This window comes from Serinus canaria, chromosome 1 (assembly GCF_022539315.1).
Source record: "Serinus canaria isolate serCan28SL12 chromosome 1, serCan2020, whole genome shotgun sequence".
NCBI classification, from domain to species: domain Eukaryota; kingdom Metazoa; phylum Chordata; class Aves; order Passeriformes; family Fringillidae; genus Serinus; species Serinus canaria.
The window spans coordinates 36,698,784-36,723,346 of NC_066313.1; the positions used below are offsets into that span (position 1 = coordinate 36,698,784).

The following is a 24,563-nucleotide window of genomic DNA, read 5'->3' on the forward strand; positions in this document are numbered from 1 at the left end:
CGGCGGCCGCGCGGCCCGGAAGCGCTCGCCGGGCGCGCCCCGCCCGGAGCCCCGGCGGCGCTGGCACCTCGGGTACCGGAGCGGGGCCGGGCGGGGCGGACGGGAGACCCGCGGGGCGGGCGGGCATCGGTCGGTGTCTTGCGGGCGGTGGGGCCTGCCGGGGGTGATGTAAGCCCCGCGGAGGGGAGCGGGGCCGGTGCTGCGGGCCGGGCCGGGCCGTTGTGGCGGAGCAGAGACTCTGCCCCAAAGTCCGGGCTGCTCTCCACACCCTTTGTTAGTAAAGTGAGCAGCGCTCCGAGTGCGCTCAGCAAACCCCCGCGCAGGGTTGCGCTGCAGTCTGAAGGCGGTGCCGTTCGGGGGTCGGGGTTACACGGTGCTTTTCCAGCGTGGGTGTTATCTGTGAGTTCTGGTAGAGCTGGCTAAGCCCGGGTTAGCAGAGGATCACTGAGTTTTCCCTTGAGTTTTGCTGCTTGTTGACATCAGCATCATCTATCAGATAGTTTTATTGACAGTGCACCGATAGCAGTTACAGTTGGCATTAATACTGTTGTACATCTGCTGCTCACAGATGCTGACTGAAAATGAATAAAGACAAGCAAGCTGATGAAGACGATGATGACAGCGAGCTGTTTGAAGACTTCACAGAGCATTTTAACCAACTTGAACTGCTGGAGACGCACAGGCATTTGATTCCTGTGGGAACTCAGAGCTGTTGGTCAGGACAGTCTGATGATGATGATGATGAGCAGGAAAGAACAGAGGAATGGTACGAAATGCAAGAAAAGAAAATGGAAAAACATCCAGAGAAATTGCTACTATGGGCAGCTGAAAACAATCGGGTAAGACACCTGCTCTGTTCATATATTTAATTTACAAGAATGTTATTTTGAGCGTGTCTGTAGTCTCATCCACAAAAATTTACCTATACTTTTCTTTCTTTCTCTGAGCTGTTTTGATCTGGTTTTGCAAGCCACTGTACGTAAGCCATCTCCTTTTGTAGCCCATACACACTGAAGCATATTTGGATCCATTGGCATTTAGAACAAATTTTCATTCCAGTTCAAAGTTCAAGTAATAGCACTTTTCTTTAACTTCTATAAACTGAAAGCACGCTGGGCTCTTCATGGCAAATAAGCCTTTTAACTGGGATGGAGAGGCTGTATATCTGAGATACTATAAGTGTTTCTGGCACTGACAGAAGTTAAACTTCAGGACCATCAAAGCCATACATCTTGTTTCATGGAATCACGTGAAGTTCCCTGTTTTCTTTAAACAGCTGAGTACCGTGAAGAGGCTCCTGACGGAAAAGCTGGCTCCAGTGAACGCTCGTGACGAAGATCAGTACACTCCTCTGCACCGAGCTGCCTACAGCGGGCACTTGGATGTTGCACACGAGCTGGTGGCCCAAGGGGCTGACGTCCACGCGCAGACCGTGGACGGCTGGACGCCCCTGCACAGCGCCTGCAAGTGGAACAACACCAGTGTGGCCGCGTTCCTGCTGCAGCAGGGCGCAGACATCAACGCGCAGACAAACGGCCTGCTGACACCCCTGCACATTGCTGCAGGAAACAAGAACAGCAGGGAAACCCTTGAGCTCCTGCTGATGAATCGCTATGTGAAGCCAGACTTGAAAAACAACTTGGATGAAACTGCCCTTGACATTGCAAGGAGGACTGATATATATCACTACCTTTTTGAAATAGTAGAAGACTGCATAAACACTGTGTCCCCGTAAAAGCTTGTGAATGTGAGGTTTTCTGCCTCTTTCTTGTTAGTGTTCTGCATGCCTGTCGGTGGTGGTCTGTCTCTTTGCAACGAGGTTTTAATGTAAGATATTTCAGTATTCTCCTCAGGCAAAATGTCACCTCCTGCAGCGCCGTCAGTGGCCACGCTCGCTCGTACTTTGAAGCGTTACTGCTGTTAGTCAGGGTGGTCAGAAAGTCTCAGTAATTCCTGTGAGTTTCTATTTAATAAGTGCAGATTTGGAGAGGCCTTTGTAAGTTGTCTGTAGTGTCAAAGCAGGAGGGAAAACTGGAATATTTACTTGATGTGAAAAAATTCTGGCTTGGTTATGCAGACTTTATTACGGCTCACTTGAAAATTATTTTTTGAGAAATTCTAACTTTTTTAAAACTGCATGAAAGCTCAGAATGAATGTAACTTATTTGGGTGATACACAAAATGTTTACTGAACCTAATGTAAGGCTTATTATAAAATAAAATATTTAACCAAAAGTATTTTGTCATATTCTTAATTGAAAGCCCATTTATCAATGCAATCGCCTGTTCATAAATCAAAGACATTATTCAAAGGATAAGAAAGTAGTTTTGGTTTATTTTTTTTTGGTGCTTTTCGAGGAAGTGATTTTCTATCAAGATTCTGTTTACTTTTCCCTTGCAATTAAGTTGCATAAAGACTAAATGGAAAGATGTGACATTTGTTGGAAAAAATGAGCCACAACCATGTGAGGATAAACAGCCAGCATACTGATGTGTCTGATTTAGTTAGAGATATTTAGTATTTTCCTTGCACTTTTGCATTAGTACACTAAAATTTTGCCATGGTAAGGGCACACAGTATGATTTTCAGCTTCAACTTTGCCACCTACAATTTAGAAGTGGAGAAAGTCGCTTCTCTGTTAAACAAACTGAAAATTGAATGTAAGTGCTGAGGTACTGTCACTATGAGAGCTGTAGTAAACACTGTCCCATGCAGATGCCATACTGAGTGATCCCAAGCTCCTTCCACTAACATGCAGCACAATTGTAGCAGTAGCAGCAGGGTTGGGATATGTTGGACCAAATTTGGTGCTCTGATCAAGCTACTGTTGAGGGCGTCTTGGTCACCCACCTTTTAGAAGCAGTGTGTAATGGTGGAAAATGGAAACACAGCTTCTGAACTATGAATGGTGTAATGTGATTTTAATGTTTATTATTTTTAAAAGTTTGGTTTCAGGACATCCGTGGAAGAAGATGAATATACCTTGAGATGCATCAAGGAATAATAGAGACGTAGATTACAAGGCCACTTCAGTCCAATAAGCAGTGTCTGAAGTGCCTCGTTTCATGACCAAACTAGTACTTTAGAGTATCAGTAGATATACACCAGTTAAGCTGGGCTCTGTCGTTCTTCCCCTCAGCCCGGCACCCTTCCGTAGGGCAGGCCGTGGTGACAGCCCGCAGAGTTTGTGATGTGCGCGCCCCGCTCCCGCGGCCATGCCGAGTGACACAGAGGAGCAGCTGTGGCTGGCACCCGGAGCTGTCCCGCACCCCGTGCCCCGAGCGGCGGCCAGGGCTGTCCCCGGGGCCGCCTCCGTGCCTCGGGAGCCGGCGGCGCCGGGGCGGCCCCGCCTGCCGGGCAGCCTGGCAACCCCCGCGCAACAGCCCGGCCCAACCGACCGGCAGCGGCACGGCAGCCATGAGGGCGGCGGGACGGCACTCACCCGCGGCGGCGGCGGCGGCCGGGGAGCCTGGCGGCGATGTCCGCGGCGAGCAGCCCCGTGAGCACGGCCGTCCCCGGTCCCCGGCCAGCCCTGCCCCAGCCCGGGCCCGCCCCGCGGTGTCCCCTCGGGAGCCCAGCCGTTTCCCGCTGATGTCCCCCCTCACTGATGTCCCCCCTCACTGATGTCCCCCAGCACCGCGGCAGGTGCTGGCCCTGGTGCCGTGGGGCGTCCGCATCCCTCTTCAGCTCCCTGGAGACTTCCTGCAGCGAGGACATCTTGGGTGCCTCTCCATCTACGGCCCTGCCCTGGGGTGTCTGTCATGGGGAGGCACGGTGGCCGGCTCCCCAGTGGCCTTGGGGTGGCTTTGGCCACCAGCACACCCCGTCTAGGTGGTCCTGTCCTGTACCATCCTCCTGTCCTGGGGAGTAGGGCCTGGCTGAACACCTTCATATATTTGTAAATGATTTGGTTCACTGTGCATTGAAGACGGATACAGAGTAGCACAGCTTGACAATTGCATTCAGGGGATTGATAATAACTGGTTGTTTTGTAATATATTTTACTAACAGGGCAGAAATGTGTATATGTTGAGCCACCGAGGAGAGTTAAAGAAATACTGGAGGAGCACTTGCATTTACAGGAAGAAGAATGCAATGTTAATCATCCAGCAGCAGGTAACCCTCCTTATCAGCAAATGGCAAGTGTTTGTCAGGACAAGTGATTGTTTTGAGGAACTGTGGCAAAATTACAGAACATTTATGTAATATTCTGCAGAACATTTAGAAACTGCAGAATTGCATATAGTATTTATTAGTTTTTTTCTCTTTTTTTTTTTTTTTGGGTGAGAAATTAGGAGACTAGAGAGAACACAGATAATTCCATATGATATATCAGTTTAATAAACCAGAAGAAATTGCCAAGCAGTAGGGAGGTTTTGTTACCTTTTTCTTTAAAAGAAATGCTGTAGTTATTAGTACACTGTTTCTCTTGTGTAGGATTGAGACCAACTTCTAAACTCACTAAAAATGAATTAAAAACAGTTGGATTCACAGGCAAAAATGTACCTAAATTAGGAGATGTAATCAGTACCCAGCAGACGTAAAGACTATTTGAGCCTGTAATTCTTATTACTGTGACTGGGTTCTGTAGGGAATTACAGCACACACCTGCAAATGACTGACTTGGGTAGCCTCTGTGTGTAGTAAGCGGAGGAAAAAAAAGGCACTTTGGATATTCTTTTGACTTGTCCTAGACACCTGTCATTGCATGTGTCATGCTCCAAAAGTGCCTGTTCTTTTCCTCTTGACTGAAAAGGGGACCTGAGCACAGAGCTGAGTTGCAGATGTTAACACTGGTCTGCTCAATCTGCTCATGTGTCTAATGTTACTGAGAGCCGAACACAACTATTTTTTCTGCATTCATCTGCCAATGGATCAGAATTGTCTGGAGTATTTCAGTCTGGTGGGATAAATGGATGTTACTTTATATGTTCTCAAGACTTTTGAGGAGTGTCCCAAAGAAATGTATGTTACAAAGGCTTAAAGTACAAAGATAATAGAGAAACACTACATAAATATTTGTTACACGACTGTATAATATGGATCTATAGCCAGCTCAGTACAGGAATGGTATGTACAGCATAATGTTATAGGCATAGCATAACAATGATGAATGATAAATATGATAAATATAGATGCTGGTGTACAGATGATTCAGTGAGTACTGCATTCTTTTTTCAGCTGTTTGGACAATTAGAGATGCTTACTAAGTGGCCTGGGCTCTGATAGGCAACAGTTGTCAGGTTGGATGGTTACTGATTTACACAGTTTAGACTGCTAAAGTGTATTGTTTAAAATAAATTAGATGGCTAGTAAATTGTAACCATTCCACAAAATAAATTAGCTTTTAATTTTCTTCTGATGGTGATGGCTTTGTTTTTTTTGTTTGTTTGGTTAGGTTTTGGTTTGGGTTGGATTTTTTGGGGGGTGGGTGTTGTTGTTTTCTCTATTTTTATCAGGGCATTTGGTATTGCAGGACTTCCAAAAAAGGATGCTGCCTGCATCAGTGGTATTACTGCTGTTTCTTATTTATTATAGACAAGCTATATCCTGCTTCAGTTGAGTGCCTGAGTAGTCCTAAGAGCTTCTATAAACAGTAGAGAGCGTTGTACACCTTTAGCAATCTGAATTTCTCTCTGAAGATGTCAATCTGTTTTCATTAACTCTGGAAGAATATTATTGTGTAGTTTTACATTAATTCTAGTACAAGCTGAAGTAATCAGTTATAAAGCTATTATTTTGCCAAATTGTTAACAGTGGCTCTGGAAGGAGTTTGGAATGTGAAGAACAACTTCTCCATTAGAAGCCTGAAACCAGTGTCACAGAACAGCAGTGATTTACTTGTACAGCCTCAATTCTACTCAAGACATGCAAGAGTGAAAAGTAAGAGTCAATAATAAGAAACTTGCACTGTAACACCTCATTTTTAAGTTGCACGGCATCTGTCTGCAGAGCTAACCCATCTTTTCCTTTAGTAAGTAGGCAACAGACTTTGAAATCTTTGCAGAAGAAATCATTTCAGGGCTGCTGTGTTGAGTCATCTTATTTCATATTCTGAAGCCTTTTGTAACGGTTCCACATCTATTCTGTGGAATAATCACTTGGTTCCTACTGATTGATGCTGAGTGGTGGTTTCATGTTCATTATGAACCTTATTGTTCTTAGCATACAGCCCTAAGAAATTCAGTTGTTTGGAAAAGCACTCCTTCAGCACACCTCCTGAAAAGAGCTTGATCTAGGAATTCTTTCAGGCATTTTAGTATTTGCCTGCAATGGTCAGCTGGTGCTCTGGGAAATGTGTTTCTCTCTTTACAGTCTGTAGAGTGTGGCTTTTGTGGAGCAGACCTGCTCTTTATAGATTTTAGCACATTCTCTCCTAACCTAACTCTCTTTAAACTCTAAGGAAACAGAGTTATTTTGCTTTTTAAGAGGAATATTTGTAGTGCCATGAGCTTGCAGAATATATGAACTCAGCATATTTTGCCATTATGTGAAGCTCATTCCCACATTCTTGGGGGATAGTGGTTTAAAAATAAAGGTTTAAAAATGCATGACTAGCACCTCTTTCTTCCTATCTTGATCTTGTGAGATCAGGAGATAGTGGCATCTTTGTTACAAGAGCAGCATGGATTAAGCTGTTACTGGTATAAGAAGTGTTTAACCAGTACAGCCTTCTGCCGCACTGCCTTTACTTTAGAGTTACTTACTTGTAGAAACACTTTAGTTATAGAGCAGACCTAACAACTACAGAATGACTCAGTTTTGAGATGTTGGCATCATTTTAAAGCTCATGTACCTCAGGCTTCAGAGTTTTCAAAGCAGAGTTTTCAAAGATCATTATCTTCTCCATTTCCTGCTCAGAACCATGAAGAAAGAAGAGCTTTAAAACAAAGTAGTTCATTCAGATTGATGTAGGTGCTGAAAATCTGTTGATTTTCCTTTGGGAATTTGAATGAGATTTCATTCTCAGGGACTGCTGCTAGACACAAGTGGTGCCCTCCTTACTAGATATGCTGCCTGTTTTGCAGTGGGCAGGCAGGCATCATGAGAGAAGAGGTGGCAGAAAAGATACATAATGGGAGAAAAACTGGGAGCAATCTGGCTTCAGCTCCTGTGTTCACCAAACCATCTCCATTCATGCACTCTTTTTTGTATAAGGATCTGGGGGAGAAGAGGATGGAGTAGACTCAGGCTGGAGAAATGGACAAAAGGGAGGAGATAAAAACAGAGGAGACAATGAGAGAAGATGAGCCTGCTGTATTTAGTGCCAGAGGAGAGGAACCAGTGAAGGAAAAGGAAGAAGCACTGATAAGGGGAATGAAAGAGGATTCATACAGAAAGTTAGAAATTCCTGAAGGAAACAGAAAAGAGGAGAATACAGTTCAGGAGCACAGAGATAGAAACTGTAAAAAATGAAGGGAAAATATGCAGGAGATATAAATAGAAGAGAGAAAAAGAAAAAATATTCATATTGCTGAATTTACTTAAGTAAATGCATTTTCCTTCTTCCTTCTACTGCCTTTCCCTAAAAGTGACCAGTGGTTTGGAGGGCTCACTATATGGTGTCTCATCCATCCTTAGACCAGATGTTGTCTTTTTTACAGATTGCTGAATGTCAGTGCTGGAAAGACCTGAGCCTGCTTTGATGTGTCAAATCAAACATCAGCATAACTAGCTACCTTTGAAAATGTAGATGTTAGTTTATAGGATTTTGAATAAAGATCTAGTTGAATATTGAGCTATTTCCTTTTTGTTGTTTTATTCACATCCTCATACTGCTTTTTAATTTGATGTTATAAGTGATCGAATCTGAACCATATTTCCACCAGTGATGAAAACATCACAATCCAAAGATTACAAGATGTTCCTGCTGAAAAACGTGCAACTGTGAAAGCACATTTTCATCATTTTCTCTTTTGCAAAGTGATTCTAAGTTCCAGCAGATGGTTTTAGTGTAATTGATGAAGTGGCTCATAATGCTTTAGGATGAGTTCATCCATTAAACTGAGCATTTCAAAGGTGCTGCAGTAAGGTAGAAAAATTATAGAAGAAAGGCCTCAAAAAATCAGGCCTGCTCTGTTAGATCAGTGGCTAGCCTGTCATTTCTTCTAAGTGAAGCCAGCACTTTGCAAGTTCCCATTTGAAAACAATCCTGGTGTGAACAGTTTGTTAACATAACAATCTATTCCTGGGTGAAAAACAAGGAGCACCTGCATAAACATTAAATCTATCCCATGAGAATCAGTGAAGAAAATATGTAAACAATTTTAGAATAGAGAGATTTGATGGACAAGAAAAATACCTTTTACTAACCAACAGAGTAATTGGCAAGAAAGCTACTAACAAATTAGAGTCACACATGAGGTCTATAAAACTGTGTAAAAAGGAGAACAGGCAGCAATAAAAAAAGCCTTTGATACATTTCTCAGTGGGTCATTTCTGTCTGTCTCTACAACAACAAGAAGGCAAGAGTTTGTGATTCAGTATCTAGCCTGATTTAGTGAAAGTTTAACATAAATAAGCCTCTCTCCATGTTAGAGATATCATAGTATCAAAAACCACAGAGCGGGGAATATGAAATAACTTACCACTCTCGCTCTTAAACCATTATTACAGTGAGGTAACACCAAATGAATATTAGTTTGCTTTGTATTATCATGCCACTTACAAAACAAATCTAGATCCTTCGTACTGTATAAAACCAGAAAAGATATGGAGTCCTCTAGAGGCTGTTTCACCATGGACTTCTGTGTGCTACAGGGGCACAGATGACTCTGACTTTGACATGGCTGCTCTTGCCCCTGGAGCACCTCCTGCCCCTCCTTCTCCACTGACCTTGGGGTCTACAGGGCTGTTCTTCTCACACATTCTTACTCCTCTCTTCTCTGGCTGCAATTGCTTTTTCCTTCTTTAATTAGTTATCACAGAGGCATTACCACCATTGCTCATTGGCTCAGCCCTGGTTAGCAGCAGGTCTGTCTTGGAGCCCGCTGGCATTGGCTCTGTTGGACATGGGAAGATTCTAAAACTTCTCACAGAAGTCACTCCTGTAGACAGCCCCCTGGTACCAAAACCTTGCCTAAGAGGTGGAGATGGGATTTGTTTCTGGGCCTTTCAGTTCCTCTGGAAGTATCTATAACACACTGAATATTTTTAAAAAGGGAGTCTCAGTGACAACTTTGTGAAACTGGACTTTGATTTCCTTTGGTTTTTTTTCTACAATTATCTGTGAATTAAGTCAGATGTTTGTTCTTTGATTTTCTGGATCTCTGCTCTGACACCAGAAGTTTGATTTTAGTTTTGTATCAGTGAGAAGGGGAAAAGAGAAAAACCAAAACCAAAACAGCCCCTCAGCAGGATTCAAGTCAACTCTTTTCAGTGTTTCCATTTGACTTCTAAATGAAAAAGGTTATTGCACTGAATATTGTACCTGAGGCACTAGAGGGGTAGCTCCTTTTGAAAATACTGTTCTCACTTTTAACATGCAAATTTGATCATGAATCCCATAATAATGTTTGAAAAGCACTGGATTTTCAGACAGAGACTTCGATTAGGCTTGTTACATCTTGCTTCTGCTTTGTTTCATTTTACCCTACTCTCTTCTCCTTGCTTTCCCATTCTGTTTCATAATCTTGCTTTTAAATTTTCCAAATGAGAAGACTTTCTGGCTCAATCCTGGATTCCTGCACTAACTCAGTTTTGGTGCAGCATTTGGTGCTCATCTTCTCCATCTTCCTTTTTGTGTGACCTTCTACAACAGAGAAATTCCTGTTAGATCTTTTCTACTGAATATATTACCTCACTTATGAGGCTGTGGTAATTCTTACCTAGTCTGATATATTCATATGTATTCATATATTCATGTTTATGACCTTTTTAAGTGTCTCCTCTTTTATTTTAATAAAACAAAGCAATTTGTTAAAATATATTATTGCATAATAATAATGCTATTAAAATTACTGTGATATCTATGATATCTTTATAATATTTCATTAAATAGGGTGTTGGGTAATTTAAATTAACTGTGCTCACATTTTATCATAATGACTTTTTACTGTCTACCTGTTTGGCTCTCCTTTTCTCTTTTTTAATTGTATTATTTCATTGCCAAACTCAACACTACTGTTTTGAAAGACAATTGTTATCATTGCTTATATCATTACATCATTGCCTGTATTAGTATCAGTGATTAAACACTTATATTTTTCCAAGGCTACATCTACTTTATTAAGTAATGAAGCACAACAGGAGAGGGTTAAGTCATTAAAGCAGTTGGTATTGAGAGTCCCATAACTAGATTATGTGTGGTTTAGAAGATTTACTTCAAATTAGGGCTATTTTTGTCTCCAGGACTGAGATATGACCCCAACCCCCGATGTTCAAAGATGTCCAAAGAGAACTTTTGTCACAAATCCTTGCTCTCTGTCCTGGGAGATGCTCACTGGGTAAAATGAGAGTATCAGTGCTGGTTGTACATCACTGTCTCTTGCCACTGTGGTTGCACAAGGTGAAGGCCAGTGCTGAAAAAAAAACCCAAGGAAGATTGAAATTATTGAAAACTGCATAGAGTCAAATTCTGGCTTTCTGGTACCCACACATGTGTCAAAGTGTCTGAGGATCATGTGGGACTGCTAGGAAAGTTTTCTGCTATGATTTCTTCTCTGGTCTGCACTAGTGAACAACAAAGCTGTGTGCTTCAATGGAAAACTGAAGAGTGTCCTGGACAGGATCTTTCATTCACAGTGTACACAGCACATCCATTCATGCCTGTGCCTTGACCTGGAAGTATCAACTTCTCATGGTTTTAATCCAGCATTGCTCACCGTCACATGTGAAACTGTAACCAGGCAGAATATTTTAACACTGCCTTTGCTGCATATGCAGAAACATAGTTTGTCTGTCCAGAAACTGTTCAGGCATCAACTTTCAACTGGATCCTTCATTGTTTTCCATATTTTAAACTTTCAAGCAGAAAGATCATAATTCTACATATGAAATATTATGTAATCAAATAACAGGCATTTAAACTTGATGCTGAAATACAAAGTGTATCATTTATACAGAAAAATCTTTTATCACGCCTTTTCATAGAGAATTTAGGTCCTTACTTGGCAAAACTTGCATTGAAACCATGGGGACTATTTATGAAGAGACTGCACCATTCTTAGTACCATTTTGGTACCAGACAGCATCCTCCTATGCTTTAAAGCTGATCACATTTTCTTATGATAAAAAACTCCACAAGGTTTCCCTGCCTGACAGAATGTCTGCGTTGATAGCTGTGGCTGAAAATATAACCATGTCTTACAGTACCTTTTAAACTGCCTTTGTAAAACAATTGACAAATAGCTTCAAACACTTTTCAAGGCTTAAATATTTCTGAAGTGTGACAAAACAGAATGAGTCAGAGTAGAGGAGGAAGCCAGTTGGGAAGTTCCAGGCAAAAATATTTACTGCTGTTAGTGATGGCATCTATTCAACCTTCAAATAAGCAAAATATTTTTTATTTTGCAACAGCTTCATTACTAACACACAGCATACTATTTTAAATTCCTGACTATCAGCAACATGAGAACTTGCTGTGATTTCCACGAAGCAGTTAAAGCACTCCCAAGCTGCATATACAGTGCCAAGAAGCCTGGGTGGTCCCCAGTCCATGGGGCTATCTATTGGACTGGTTTATCTCCAAAGCAGACAAAACCAGATGTGTTCCCTGTGGGAGGTCTTCAGGCATCTGGCAACTCTACTCAGCCTTCATTGTGTTGTATTTCTCAGTGATGTCCATGGAGTTTTTCCCAAGTCAGAGTGAAAAAAACTGCTTCACAAAACCCTGCCAGCACAAAACCCTGCCAGCACAAAGTAGCTGACGTGATTGTGTCATGGATGTTCTGTGTGTTATGGCAGAAATGAGGCAAATTGAAGCTGACATGGGTTACTGCCAGGCTGGTATTTATTTCTCTAGAAGAGAAATGAGACATTAAGAAGGGGAGAGAAACATCTGACCTACACACAGATCTGAGGACACCTGACTTCCTACTTTGGTCTTGACAGTGAGGACCTGCATCACTGTCAGTGGGTCATCACTGTCACTCCCTGTATCCCTCACTCTACAGCAACACATCCCATCTGGGTCTTAAATTTACTACAACAAGATTTCTAGGAGTCTGCTAGACTTGTACAACTATCATGACTTTCAGCAGTGACTATGATGAATATCCAACTAAAATGTATTTCTGCTATTTCCCATACTGGGAGGGTTTGAAGACAGCAGCAACAAAACAGTTGGATCTGTGATTTGTAAAAATTCCAAAATATATCTCAAATATACATTTCATCTTGCTCTAGATATAAATTCTATAAAGATTTTTGAACTAATGGACTACATACAACATGTAAATATAAACATATATGTAGCTTCCACAGCAGCAGGTGTAACAGGAAAATTAATTTAAGGTGATAATAATACACATAGAAATGATTTAGGCTACTGTCCTCTCATCTTGAAATGATTAAATTCTTCATTGCCATAATAAACCAAATATTATTATAGTTTTGAATATCTGTGTTTTATATACAACCACAACTTACTGTGGATTTCAGTAATAGATTTTTTAAGATGCAGAGAGATGTAGAGCTTTAGCTGATATTGTCTTGAGGAATACAGAAAGCCATGTTTTGATTTCATGCTAAATAATTTAACAGATTTGTCTCAGTCTAACAGTCATCTTAATATGGATGCCACTGAAGTGCAGATGAAAGTCACACTGAAGTTTCAATGTGAAACTGCAAAAAAATCAAAAGTAACTAGGCAACTCTTGCTATGAATCATCACAAGGGAATTTTTCTTTTGTTTTTTTTTTTTTTTTTTGTCTTTCAAATTTGTCACTCTTTGGCTTATAAAGATTTCCATGTTACATTGTCCTGAAACATTTCATAAATGCTGAATTAAGGCAAACATTTTTGTTGACTTACCATAGGCAGGATCAGGCCTTGCATGATGAATTAACTGGTCAGACTTTGAATTTGGAATGCTTAGCACCAAATGCTTAGCAGAAATGGAAATGAAAGCATGATAAAAACTCCTCCAAAGATATGTATCAGTGCTGAAAGCTCCTGAAGGAAAATAAGAACTGTCATTGCAGTTGATATGATCAAATTTATTGAGTGAATCAGAATTCCACAGAAGACAATTGAGTTCTCCCACTCACTTTCACAAATCCCAGATTTCTCATATTAATGGAAAAATGTTTGAATAAACAAAACGGTTGTGGGTTTGGACCATTTTGAATCCTTGATTAATGCAGACTAGGGATTGTGTTCACTTTATGCAGTGTTCACTGTATCAGGTGGGCTCTGGATTGAATCTACATACAGCTTAAGGCTTCTGCTCCTCCTTAGAAGGAAGAGCATTTCTGTGGTTTTTTTTTTTTTTTTTTGCAGTTTTTTGTAGCTTTCTCATATTCCCATTTTGTGACTAAAATCAGTTGTTTATCAAGACAGGTTTATCATTGCTAGTGCCGGCAATGATTCACCTTATCCACTAGGGAGAACTAGTGTTCCCTGGAGATCCCTTCTAGCCAACTCTCTATGTTGAAGCAGGCGGCCAGATACCAACTCCAACCACAGCTGTTGGCATTTCTTATATTTTACGAGTGCTTGCAGCATGGACTATGGACATACTGTGTACACGGTATGGAATTACTATGTACAATAGGTTTAGGGGTGTACATGACTTAGTTTCTAAGCTAACACCGCCCTCACACACAACTGTGCTTTATTTTTTTGAGACCTGAATCACTTTTCTTACTTCTTGACTTACTAGAGTTAAGTCACAGGGCCTCGACATATGTGTTATGTAAAATCTGAAATCCAAACAGTCAAAATTTATGCCTGGTGTAACTCTGGTGCTTTCAGGAGATACAGATGAGAGGACCTTGGATCAACAGCTGTTGGATACCGGCTTGTGAAATGTCAGAGCTGGAAACCTTTTCAGTTCTGTACAAACACTGTCTGAACTGTGTGAGTCAACAACCTCGCAGTTCACTGAAGCAAATTGCTTAGGAAAAAAGTTTTGTGCCTATGTGACATACTTTTTCAGAGCAACTCTGTGAAGCAGAGCTGGGAAAAGTAATTTTCTGGTAATCATGAGGTTTTGGACATTTTAAATAACCATGAGATTTTAAAGTAAGCAGATATGAGTCTAAGAAAGCTGTAAAGGAGCAAAAAGAACCCTCTTTTAAAATTTATTTACCTTTAGTTTTCCAAATTGTTACTCCTCATAGAGGTGCTTGAAACTGATTGAATTTGACAGGAATTCAGAGCCATTGTTGCAGTTGTCACTTCTTTTTTTTTTTTTCCCCTAAATAAGTGACTTATTCAAACTTGCTCTTAGCCTCCCTCTCTAAATTACATCTGTTTAAAAAAATCCCCTGCTTCTTCCAAAGTACTTCCCTGTGAGGCCACAGGACACAAAATGTAAATCATAGCTCAGATGGTGTGGACAAACCCTTTTGCCAGAGTTTAAAACCTCTGGCTGTTTCAGGTGTGGATTGGAAGAAATAAGGCACAGGGGAAGAAGCAGAGCAGTCCTGCTTTCTCATAGGCAGTATGGCATGGGAGACCTGAGACTGTGCCAGCCTTGGTGATGTGAATGACAGGGTTCTCCTACCCCTATGGCCCTCTGCCCCATGCTCCTACATGTGCTCATGTATGGGATTTGTGTGGCAAGGTTTTGTTAGTGATGGAGTGACAGGGGTGACTTCTTTGAGGAGCTGCTAGAAACTTCCCCCCATGCCTAAAGGAGCCAATTTCAACCAGCTCCAAGACAGACCCACTGCTGGCCATGGTTGACCCCATCAGTGATAGCAATACCTTTGGGATAATGTACCTAAGAAGGAAAAAAGTTACTGCACAGAAGCAATCGCATCCAGAGAAGAGAGGAATAAAACAATATATGAGAGCAGACACCAAAGTCAGTGCAGACTTTCTGGGACAGAGGTGCTGCAGGGGCTGGAGCAGAGATTCCCCTGCAGCCTGTGGTCCAAGGTGAGGCAGGATGTTTCTGGATGGAGAACCTCATGCCAGAGCAGGTGGATGCCCAAAGAACACTCTGCTGCTGGGCAGGTTCCTGGTAGGATCTGTGGCCCTGTGGAGAAAGGAAGCCCACGCTGGGGCAGGTTTGCTGGCAGGACTTGTGACCCCACTGGGGAGCCACACTGGAGCAGCCTGTTCCTGAAGGACTGCACCCTGTGGAAGGGATCCATACTGGAGCAGTTCATGAAGAACTGCAGGCCCTGAGAAGGACTCACGTTGGAGAAGTTCAAAGGACTGTCTCCCGTGGGAGGACCCACACTGGAGCAGGGGAAGGGTGTGAGGAGTCCTTTCCCTGAGGAGGAAGGAGCAGCAGAGACACCATGTGATGAACTGACCGCAGCCTCCATTCCCCATCCTCCTGCGCTGCTGTTGGGGAGGAGGCAGAGAAATTGCGAGAGACCCTGAGCCCAGGAAGAAGGGAGGGGTGGGGAGAAGGTGTTTTTCAGTTTTGGTTTCATTTCCCATTACCCTAGTCTGATTTGATTGGCAAGAAATTAAGTTAATTTCCCCAAATCTGTTTTGTTTTGCCCGTGACTGTAACTGCTGAGTGATCTCTCCCTGTCCTTAGGTCGACCAGAGAGCCTTTCGTTGTATTTTCTCTCCTCTGCCTTGCTGACGAAGGCAGAGACAAAGAGGCTGTGATTAACACCCGGCACCAAGCCGGTGCCAGGGTGCGAGTACCCTGAGACTCCTTGTGAGCGTCCCTACAACCTTTCCCGTGCGTGCTGGGGCCTGGGCTCTCACCGGGGATCGCTCCTGAGTGCGGAGACACAAATTCCCTCTGCGGCCCCGAGTCGGGCATTGAGCGGCCCAGACCCGCGTCTCCCCGGCTGCCGCGGCGTTGCTGCCGCACGGGGCAGGCGGCGAGACTGCGAAACCCCGCCAGGCGCCCGAGCGCTGCACTCCCCTTAGGGCGGAGCGGCAGGGCCGCGGCGGGCGGGGCAAGGCGGCACCCAGAGGCGGGGGGTGGCACCCGGGATGGGAGTCGGCGGGCGCAGGACGGGCGGGCATGGCCGGGAGGGGCGGCGGCAGTGACACCAGCACCTCCCCGTTACCGGGGCCGGGGGTGGGGGCAGAGTGGCGGCGGCGGCAGCCCCAGCCCCAGCTCCAGGATGTGCTGCCCGGCCCGGGCGCGGCCGGTGCCCTGCGGGGGGCAGAGCGGCGGCGGCGGGCGGCGGGGATGGAGGCGGCCCTGCGGCGCTGCCGCGGCTGCTGCTGGCGGCGCTGGCGGCGGCGGCTGCGCGGGCGGCGGTGGGCGCTGGCGGCCGGGCTGCTGGGCGCCGCCGCCGCCGCGCTCGCCCTCTACTCGGCGCTGCCCGAGCCGGCCCGGGCGGACGGCGAGGCGGTGACCGTGCTGCTGTGGTGGGAGCCCTTCGGCCGCCCGCGGCGCCTGCCCGATTGCCGGCGGCGCTACAACATCAGCGGCTGCCGCCTCAGCACCGACCGCAGCCGGTTCGGCGAGGCGCAGGCGGTGCTGTTCCACCACCGTGACCTGGCGCGGCACGGCGTCGAGGGGCTGCCCCGAGGGTCCCCGCCGCGGCCCCCGCGCCAGCGCTGGGTGTGGATGAACTTCGAGTCGCCGTCGCACTCTCCCGGCCTGCGTGGGCTCGCCGGGATCTTCAACTGGACCATGTCCTACCGCCGCGACTCCGACGTGTTCGTTCCCTACGGGTACCTCTACGTGCCGCCGGCGCCCCGGCCCTTCGTCCTGCCCCGCAAGACGCGGCTGGTGGCCTGGGTCATCAGCAACTGGAACGAGGAGCACGCCCGGGTGCGCTACTACCGCCAGCTGAAGGAGCACCTGCCCATCGATGTGTATGGGGCGCGGGGGTTGGCGCTGGCCGAGGGCGGCCTGGTGGAGACCGTCTCAGCCTACAAGTTCTACCTGGCCTTCGAGAACTCCCAGCACACCGACTACATCACCGAGAAGCTCTGGAGGAACGCTTTCTCCGCCAGCGCCGTGCCCGTCGTCCTGGGACCCCGCAGGGCCAACTATGAGCGCTTCATCCCCCACGATTCTTTCATCCACGTTGACGACTTCCCCAGCCCCCGGCTGCTGGCCACCTACCTGAAATTCCTCGATAAAAACAAACCCAAGTACAGGCGGTACTTTGCCTGGAGGAAGAAGTACGAAGTCCACGTCACCTCATTCTGGGATGAACATTTCTGCAAGGTCTGCGAGGCTGTTAGGACAGCTGGGAATCAAATCAAGACTGTTCAGAATCTGGCCAGTTGGTTTGAAAGCTGATGTTCCTGGCGGGTGAGGCTTGCCTGGACAGCCTGGGCCAAGTGTCAAGGTGTCGGGAAGGATGATTCTCACAGAGATCATTAGCCCAGGTAGTGGGCATTAGCCACAGAAGGGTGGCATGAGTTGGACAAGCATACAGGTACAGGAAAACAAGCTGTGAAAAGCCTACAAAAGGAAGATTTTTATTAAAGAGAAAATTATGAAGGTACAAAGAGACATTATGCCAGACGATTCCTGAAGAGCAAAGTTAAATTTCCAGAAGTTGTACAGTTACAGAACTTTTCAGTTTCTGCACAGCTCAACATAAATATCTGATGCCAAATTCCGCAGCTGTACAGCTGAAACCAATTTTGGCAGCTATGACATCTTCCTGGACCGTGATGATACTTTCCTCTGCTCACAGAAGACACATGATCAGTGCTGGTTTTCTGTAATACTAAGGCAAAAATGAATGTTTTAAACTGTTTTTTATGGGTGTGAAAGCTATTTACAGACAAATTCTGAGCCGCAAGTGTTGAATGTAAGAATCTTATGATACAGTAGCACCTTTTAGCAATGCTTGAAATTGCAGCAGCTAGTTAATAATGCTTTGAACCAAATAATTGTTCTGTTTAGGAAAAAGCTAAGTATGGAGGGGGCTGAATCTGAGTGGACAAACAGCTCAGGTGATGTAAAGTATTTCTCCTACTACCTGCTGAAACCATAGGCATGTTTATCCTATATGAGAGTAGACTGGAACTTTAAGTACAGGAAAACACAGTCTGTAGGGAAGAAAGCTGGAACACTTCCACTCTCCCTTTATTCAGGAATTAGAAAATGTTTACAGGTATCTGCATGTTTTTCTCTGCAAAATTATTGCCATACAGGAAAATGCAGGGAAAGGCTCAAAATTGCAAGGGTTTTATTGCTGTATTGAATATATATACAGAAAGGCTAACTTTTTTTTTCTCAAGTAGCAGTAGGCAGTGCTGTTGTATAGCACTCTTTTGGTTTATGGCATGCATTTTAAAAAATTCTGCTGGGGCACAGAGTAGTCAGAATGTTGTTTTGTTGTTTTTAAAATCATAATTACCAAAAATATCCCCAAATTCCCAAATCACTTCCATTCAGAAATAAAATTACAGTAGAGGATAAGATCTACATTGTTGGTAAAATGCAGATTGTGTGAGGAAAGAATATAAAAAGGGAAGGATTTGCTGTTTTCTCTTCCTTTGGTTTAGAGGTCTTTTTGTGGCTCAGCTTTTAAATCAATAAATAGGTTCTAAAGGTAGGACTCCCTTCACTCAGTGCCTGTCAAGGAACATTTACAGTAGTCATTCACTTTTGGACTCCTACATTTTGCTGCAGCCATCCTAGTAGTGGATGTGTGGTTACTTTTTGGTTACATGTAATCTTGCTCAGCCAAAGCCAGAAAGAAACTTCAGTTACAATTGCACATCCTTGCCAAAGCTCAGCCTCCCTGTCTTTTGCAGCTATGAAGTTTGGCAGCAAAAAATTGGGAACCTACAAGAGAGAGACTTGCCCACCTGAATAATGTATTCATTCTTCTGCTTTTTAATCCATGGAGTTACTCAGAGACTTCATTCAGAATAAAATCATGGGCACAGAACAGGTGGGAAGAGGAGAAAGTCAATTGCAAATAAGAGATGGACATCAGAACAGGCAACCTCACAGGCATTTGTGAGTCCTATTTAGGTTAGGAAGGGATTAGATTTGATTTAAGCACTATGGGATGTTGGATGACTGCTTTTAAGATGTATGAACTGGCAGTCTACTGTAATTTATTTCTAGTTAGATGTTCCCCACGATTAGGTAAGCATGGAGCCAAGAATTATTGGGAAAAAACTAATTATAATGAAGTTCATTAATAATTTGCACAGTTTTACCAGTTCAGATCTTGCAGGCTTCTCCAATTATTCCCTTTTGCTTTTGTGGAAGGATGGTTGGCTGAAAGTACTTGATGAACTTTTTTGTTACAGCAATTCCAGAGTTGCTGTAGAATGTTTATTGGAAAGGGAGTGGGATATAGTAAGGATGATTCCTAATGCTGCACTTTCACTACAAGAAGTATGAAGTGATTGTTTAAAGTAAAAGATTGTTCTTCATGGCATGGCCATCTGTTTCTCTATCAGTAGTTAGTACTCCCATATTACTGGGTTTTGATATTTTTAAAATTCCAATGTAGGTATAATATTAAGAGTCATAACCAAGTGTCAGGATGATGGGTTCCCTCTTTTCCTTTGAACGTATAGTATTTTTTTTCTGTTCAGTTTTTATCAGAGTTTGCAGAAACTGATACAAAAACCCAATCTTAAAAGTAATGAAATAATATTTAAGATTGCACTACTTTTCATCAGTCTGCTGAAACCAGTGCATTTTTTTCAGTCCTCCTAATTTTTTTAGCATTTTGTGAAAGTTTCCAGGCACACAGTTTTTCTGTGTAGTCCTTAGTAATGCCACATACAGAAGATCAGGCTGCAGGAAGGAAATGGGAATTTCCAGAGATTGCAAACACTAATTTTCTTCTCAGCCTCTCTAAAAAAAAGAGTTGAAATCTTTGAGGGAATATTTTTGTAAAATTCAGAAAAGAGCTACAAAGCAATTAAAGCATAGTTTGGGTAAAGTGGTCAAAATTGCGCAGTATTTGTAAATTGTGCATTGAGGATTTTCAAGAGCTGTAGGGTGAAAACTGCAGATTTGTAGTAATTATTGCAGAACACTTGCATTGGGAGAAGAGAAGCCTTTTTTAATTTCATCATTCTTACATGGATGTTGCAAATTTGTGGCTTTCCATTTAGGAGGAAGCTCAGACCAGGCCTATAGCTGCTGAAGTCAGTATTACAGACTTTCTATAGATCTCTGGTTTTTGATCATCCACACCATGAGCTAATAGTGTACTGTACAGGCAAAGGACTGGCTTTTGTAATGCACTTTGTAGAGCTCAATGATAAATATAAAGTTTGCCTGAATGAACTGGTTTGTACATTGGGTACCAAGGCATTGCAGATGATGTATACAACCCAGCTGTAAAAATTGGGGAAAGCTATTTTCTATTTTTAGTAGAAAAATTTCCTTGAATACATTTTGGAAAGTTTTTTATTCCATGCCTTAAAATATTGGAGTAGAGGGAGAGAAAGGATATTGTTATCTTCTGGGTTTTATAAGAAGAAGAATTACCATTACTTTTTGGTTATGATGTAAATGGAATAGAGAATTATGTGATCCCTCAAATTGCATATTGTATCTCAGGGAATTTTATACTGTAAGGTGTCTTGATCTTCATAGAATGAAGTAACTTTTTATTAATGATATATATTGACACTCAATAAAATTAAAGGAAGTAGTGCAAAATGACCGTATTTTTTATTCTGTTGTCTGTGTTATGAAAGCTGAAGAAAACCAGTTTTTTAAGAGAATGAATGTCTTGTCATGTTAGTTCAATAAATAAAAGTGGCTGATTATTCTCAGAGTAGTCAGACTATCTGAGGTTAGGCATGAAACCTGGTTCTGCCAGGAGAAAAATATTTTCATAGGAGAGGCTGTGCTAAGTTATTTTCTGTATGAAAAGGTGCATTTATTGAAGTTGGGTGTTGGAAAAATGTCATTTCAAACAAAAACAAAAACCAAATTTTCTCTTGGCCTACAGAGAATTTGAATGTGGTTGGATTCTTTTTGCCCCCCCTTAAATTTCAGAATGAGACTATGTTTATTTTGGTATTCAGCATGTTGTGCTTTATCTTCCTTTTTAGCTACAGTTCTTTTTCCTGGTTGTTCATGGTTGATTTCAACTGAACAGCAAAAGACCCAGAGCCAAAAGCTTTTTTCCCTAAGCTTGTGTTAACACTGATTGTTGCACAAGTGGTGGCTTACCCCTCTCTTTACTCATCTTACTGCACAGTATTGAGAAAGCATTTCTGAAAATTCCTGCCCAGCTAGGAAGGGGGCAGAGCTACAGACCTTGCTTTTCCTTGTATCATTATCACATTTAGCTTTTCTAAGTAGAGCTTAAACTGACTGCTTGCTTAGTCCTGCCTGAGGGGGGAAACATTTTTTTACCTCGTTTTCCAGATGGCGCTGAACACTGGGTTTGGGAAACTGGTTAAATATTTTTCTGACAAATATTACGTACCATTTGTTCAAGCTTGTTTGGTGAGTGCATGAGTGAGTGAGTTATGCTTGAATTAACTCACTGCTCTCTATCCAGTCATATAACATGGTGTTTGTTTTAAGAGAGTAAATAACCCTTTGTAGGGTGCACAGACCTGACTCAATCTAAAATCTGTTGATGAGAACACAGTGAATGTGGATTTAAGTGGTGTTTAACTAAAGATAACCCAGGATCAAAGTATAAGAGCCTGTTTTTAATCAGTTAAAAAAAGTCATTATTTGAATAACTTGCCTGTAACCAGCTTGGTTTATGTAACCAACTCAGTTCAACAATTTGCATAATTATGTCTTTTCTTCTGTGTGGTCATTTAAAAAACAATACCCCAGGACAGAATTTCTATGACTTCTTTGCATTCCAAAGTTTTTTTTTTAATGGTCTTGAGCTAAATACTTAAGCTTAATTTTCACACAATGGCACCTGTTTCTGAGAGTCTTACCCTGAAATTATCTGAGTTAAAAAAGTTGGACCTATTTTTCAGGAGTGCTTTGAGAGCTGCAGGGATTTCTCACTGCTGGTGCCAAAGGTGCTCAATGCACTCAGGAAGCATTGAGAAGCTAGGGCCTCCTTTTAATTGAAAAATTTTCTCTTAAGGGGTACATACTTTTCTGAATTCTTTCAATGATTTTAGGTCCTTATAATTGCATGGGTTTAATTTTTGCAACAGATTTAAAACTGAACTTTATTTCAGGAATACTCAATATTTTAATAATATTCTTTTAATAACTATGAAAAATGGTCCCAAATTTGGAAGTTGAATTTTTCTCTATTTAACAAATTTAATCAACCCGTAGGTTGGCTGTACACATTATGGAGGAAATTCTGCATTTGCATCCTTGAATTTTTCATTGATGTAAAAGATGCTGTAGATATTTTGGATTATGAGAAGCTCATAAAACAGGAAAACAAAGCATTAGGAATACCCAAGCTGTGGCCTGCTATGGCTCTGAGATCCTGATCACATGAATGCTTATGGCTGGAAATTGGCCATCTTGCTTTTAAGCAGAAGGCAGAAAGATGATTGCAAATAAAAAGCATAGATTATCAGATTGTGGATATATTTCTGTGCATTTGTAATGCTGTCAAATCACTTTGTGTAGTATAAACATGATTAATTTATGTGAAGCAAGCATAACATGACTACATGAAATACAGCAAAATAATTGTCCTAAAGGCAAAGTTGGATTTAAAATGGAAAAATGATACTGGGGAAAAATAAAAAGGCATGCAATTGTGGGAAAGCATGGGTAGACATTTTAAACTGTTGAGTGGGAACAAACAGAGAATGTCCTTGGAACTGCTGACTCTAGCCCAAACTGAAACCAGAAATCATAGGTTGAGAATCTTGCTGGTACTCTTGCTTACATCTCCTTCTGAATAGGAATGGCCTCCTGAAATTAAGGCAGAGCTCTGAACATTTTCATACCACTTCCAGTCTCAAGTATATGTTTTGCTTGCCTCATTGTTTGTTTCTCTTCTATGTCATCCACGTGTTTCTCCTCAAATGTGCACTGACCTGAGGATGTCTTCTTTCATGTCTTATTACTTTAGAGAAGGAGAGCTAAGAGGAGATAAGTTAATATATGGATGGTTGCTGGAAATTCTGGTTGCATTTTGAAAGAGTTCTGGGGTCAAGATCAAGTAAGCAATACAAGCTGAATACAAAACAGAGAAACGTGTTTAGGGCAGCATCTTGTTGGAGACCTCAGGCTGGTCTGAAACATCTCATCAGTTTTTAAGTCTGAGACTTTATGCTGTGAGTTTTCTATTTAGTGGTGAAGATTATTATATCACGTATCCCCAGATAGTCCCACTGATTATTATCTCAGAATCAAAGAACCATAAGATGAACTATGAACAGAGACAGAAAGTCTGTGCTGTGAAAAAAATTGTCAGGTTAATTTTTGTCCTGAGTTCAGGCTCTAATAAAGCATATTAATGAGAATCCTTAATGGAAAAAAAAACCAAAAAAACAGGTTCACCACACTGTCTTTTATGGTGTCTGTGGTGAGGAATGTTTTCTTTGCTGTCTTTACAGTTGGGTCATTTTTGTTGCTACTACTGAGGTATTTATTAAAGTGAGGATTAATCCACAGGAGTTGCTGAGTTTTTCATAAAGAATTTTTTATGGGACTGCTGATACAGAGGAGATGAAATCTGGTCTCCTGCTCAGAGTCAAGGTGAGAAACATTCTGGAGCAGCCCAAAAGCACCATCACTGCAGGCAGTATGAGTGAGTAGCAGACCTGGACTTGACTCCATGTGGGATGGAGAAGATAAAGAAATGTCACCAAAGTAGTGGGTTTTTTTAAAGATACTGAAGTACTTTGAATCCCATTGCTTTAAGCATTTGAGAAAATGCAAGGCACTTCAAAACAGAACACAAAAGGAGCCTCTTGGTCACAGGCATGGACTTTTCCATAGTCTGAAAATGTTCCCAAAGCTGCAGAAACAAGCCAGAAAGGCCCCATAAACTTTTTACCAGGTAAACAGCTAGAAGTGAGCAGAAAAAGAAAGCAAGGACATCACCAAGGCTGTAAAAGAAATGTGTTAGTTGAGAAGTTTGCAGCAGCCTCACTGGCAGCCCCAATGACCTGGACAGGGGCTAAGTGAGGATTCCTCTTGGATTTCACATCTGGGAATAATTTTACCCTGAGCATAGAAGCAAGATACATGATCTGGGTTGAGTATCATCAACAGGGCACTGAGGAACAAGTTAAGATACATCTCCAGTGTTTCAGAAGAAAGATGAATCTCACTCCTCCTCTTGCAGGTGTGTGAGGCAGAGCCATAAGTTGCATTCCTTGCACTGGTTAATGACTTGTGACATACTGTGGGAAAAATATTTTTTCGAACATTGCCTCGAGGGCAGAAGTGGTTTTAGCCAACCTTTTTTTAAAACCAATGGTCTTAGTACTTGACCAGCTCTCACAACTGTCCAACATCTCCAGCTGGCTGAACTATGAACTCTATAAACAGTGTCTGCTGGCTGTGGGACAGCTACACATGTTATTTAGGCATCTGAATAGACATTTTACAGTTTAAAATGCTCAATTT

At 42.6% G+C, this 24,563-nt stretch overlaps 2 protein-coding genes across 3 annotated transcripts; both read left to right on the forward strand.

Moving 5' to 3' along the window:
* The first annotated feature begins 6 nt into the window (after positions 1–6).
* ANKRD49 (ankyrin repeat domain 49) lies at positions 7–2,235 on the forward strand. Of its 2 annotated transcripts, none has more exons than XM_030235202.2 (3): positions 7–72; positions 569–839; positions 1,277–2,235. In XM_030235202.2, exons 2-3 carry the CDS (start codon positions 582–584, stop codon positions 1,733–1,735), a joined length of 717 nt encoding a protein of 238 aa, XP_030091062.1. In that variant the 5' UTR covers positions 7–72; positions 569–581; the 3' UTR covers positions 1,736–2,235. The 2 variants fall into 2 exon arrangements, with proteins under 2 accessions (XP_030091062.1, XP_009101008.1); XM_009102760.4 differs by having other exon boundaries at positions 31–129.
* A 13,868-nt stretch (positions 2,236–16,103) lies between these two features.
* On the forward strand, positions 16,104–20,731 carry FUT4 (fucosyltransferase 4). Its single transcript, XM_009085583.4, has one exon. It carries the CDS (start codon positions 16,104–16,106, stop codon positions 17,340–17,342), a length of 1,239 nt encoding a protein of 412 aa, XP_009083831.2. The 3' UTR covers positions 17,343–20,731.
* The last annotated feature ends 3,832 nt before the right edge of the window (positions 20,732–24,563 follow it).

What these genes read in the sequence shown, in the direction of transcription:
- ANKRD49 (XM_030235202.2), top strand. Translation starts at nt 582, where the DNA reads ATGAATAAAGACAAGCAAGCTGATGAAGACGATGATGACAGCGAGCTG. An exon ending in GGGCAGCTGAAAACAATCGG is followed by an intron (nt 840 to 1,276) that starts GTAAGACACCTG and finishes TTCTTTAAACAG; the next exon opens with CTGAGTACCGTGAAGAGGCT.
- FUT4 (XM_009085583.4), top strand. Translation starts at nt 16,104, where the DNA reads ATGGCCGGGAGGGGCGGCGGCAGTGACACCAGCACCTCCCCGTTACCG.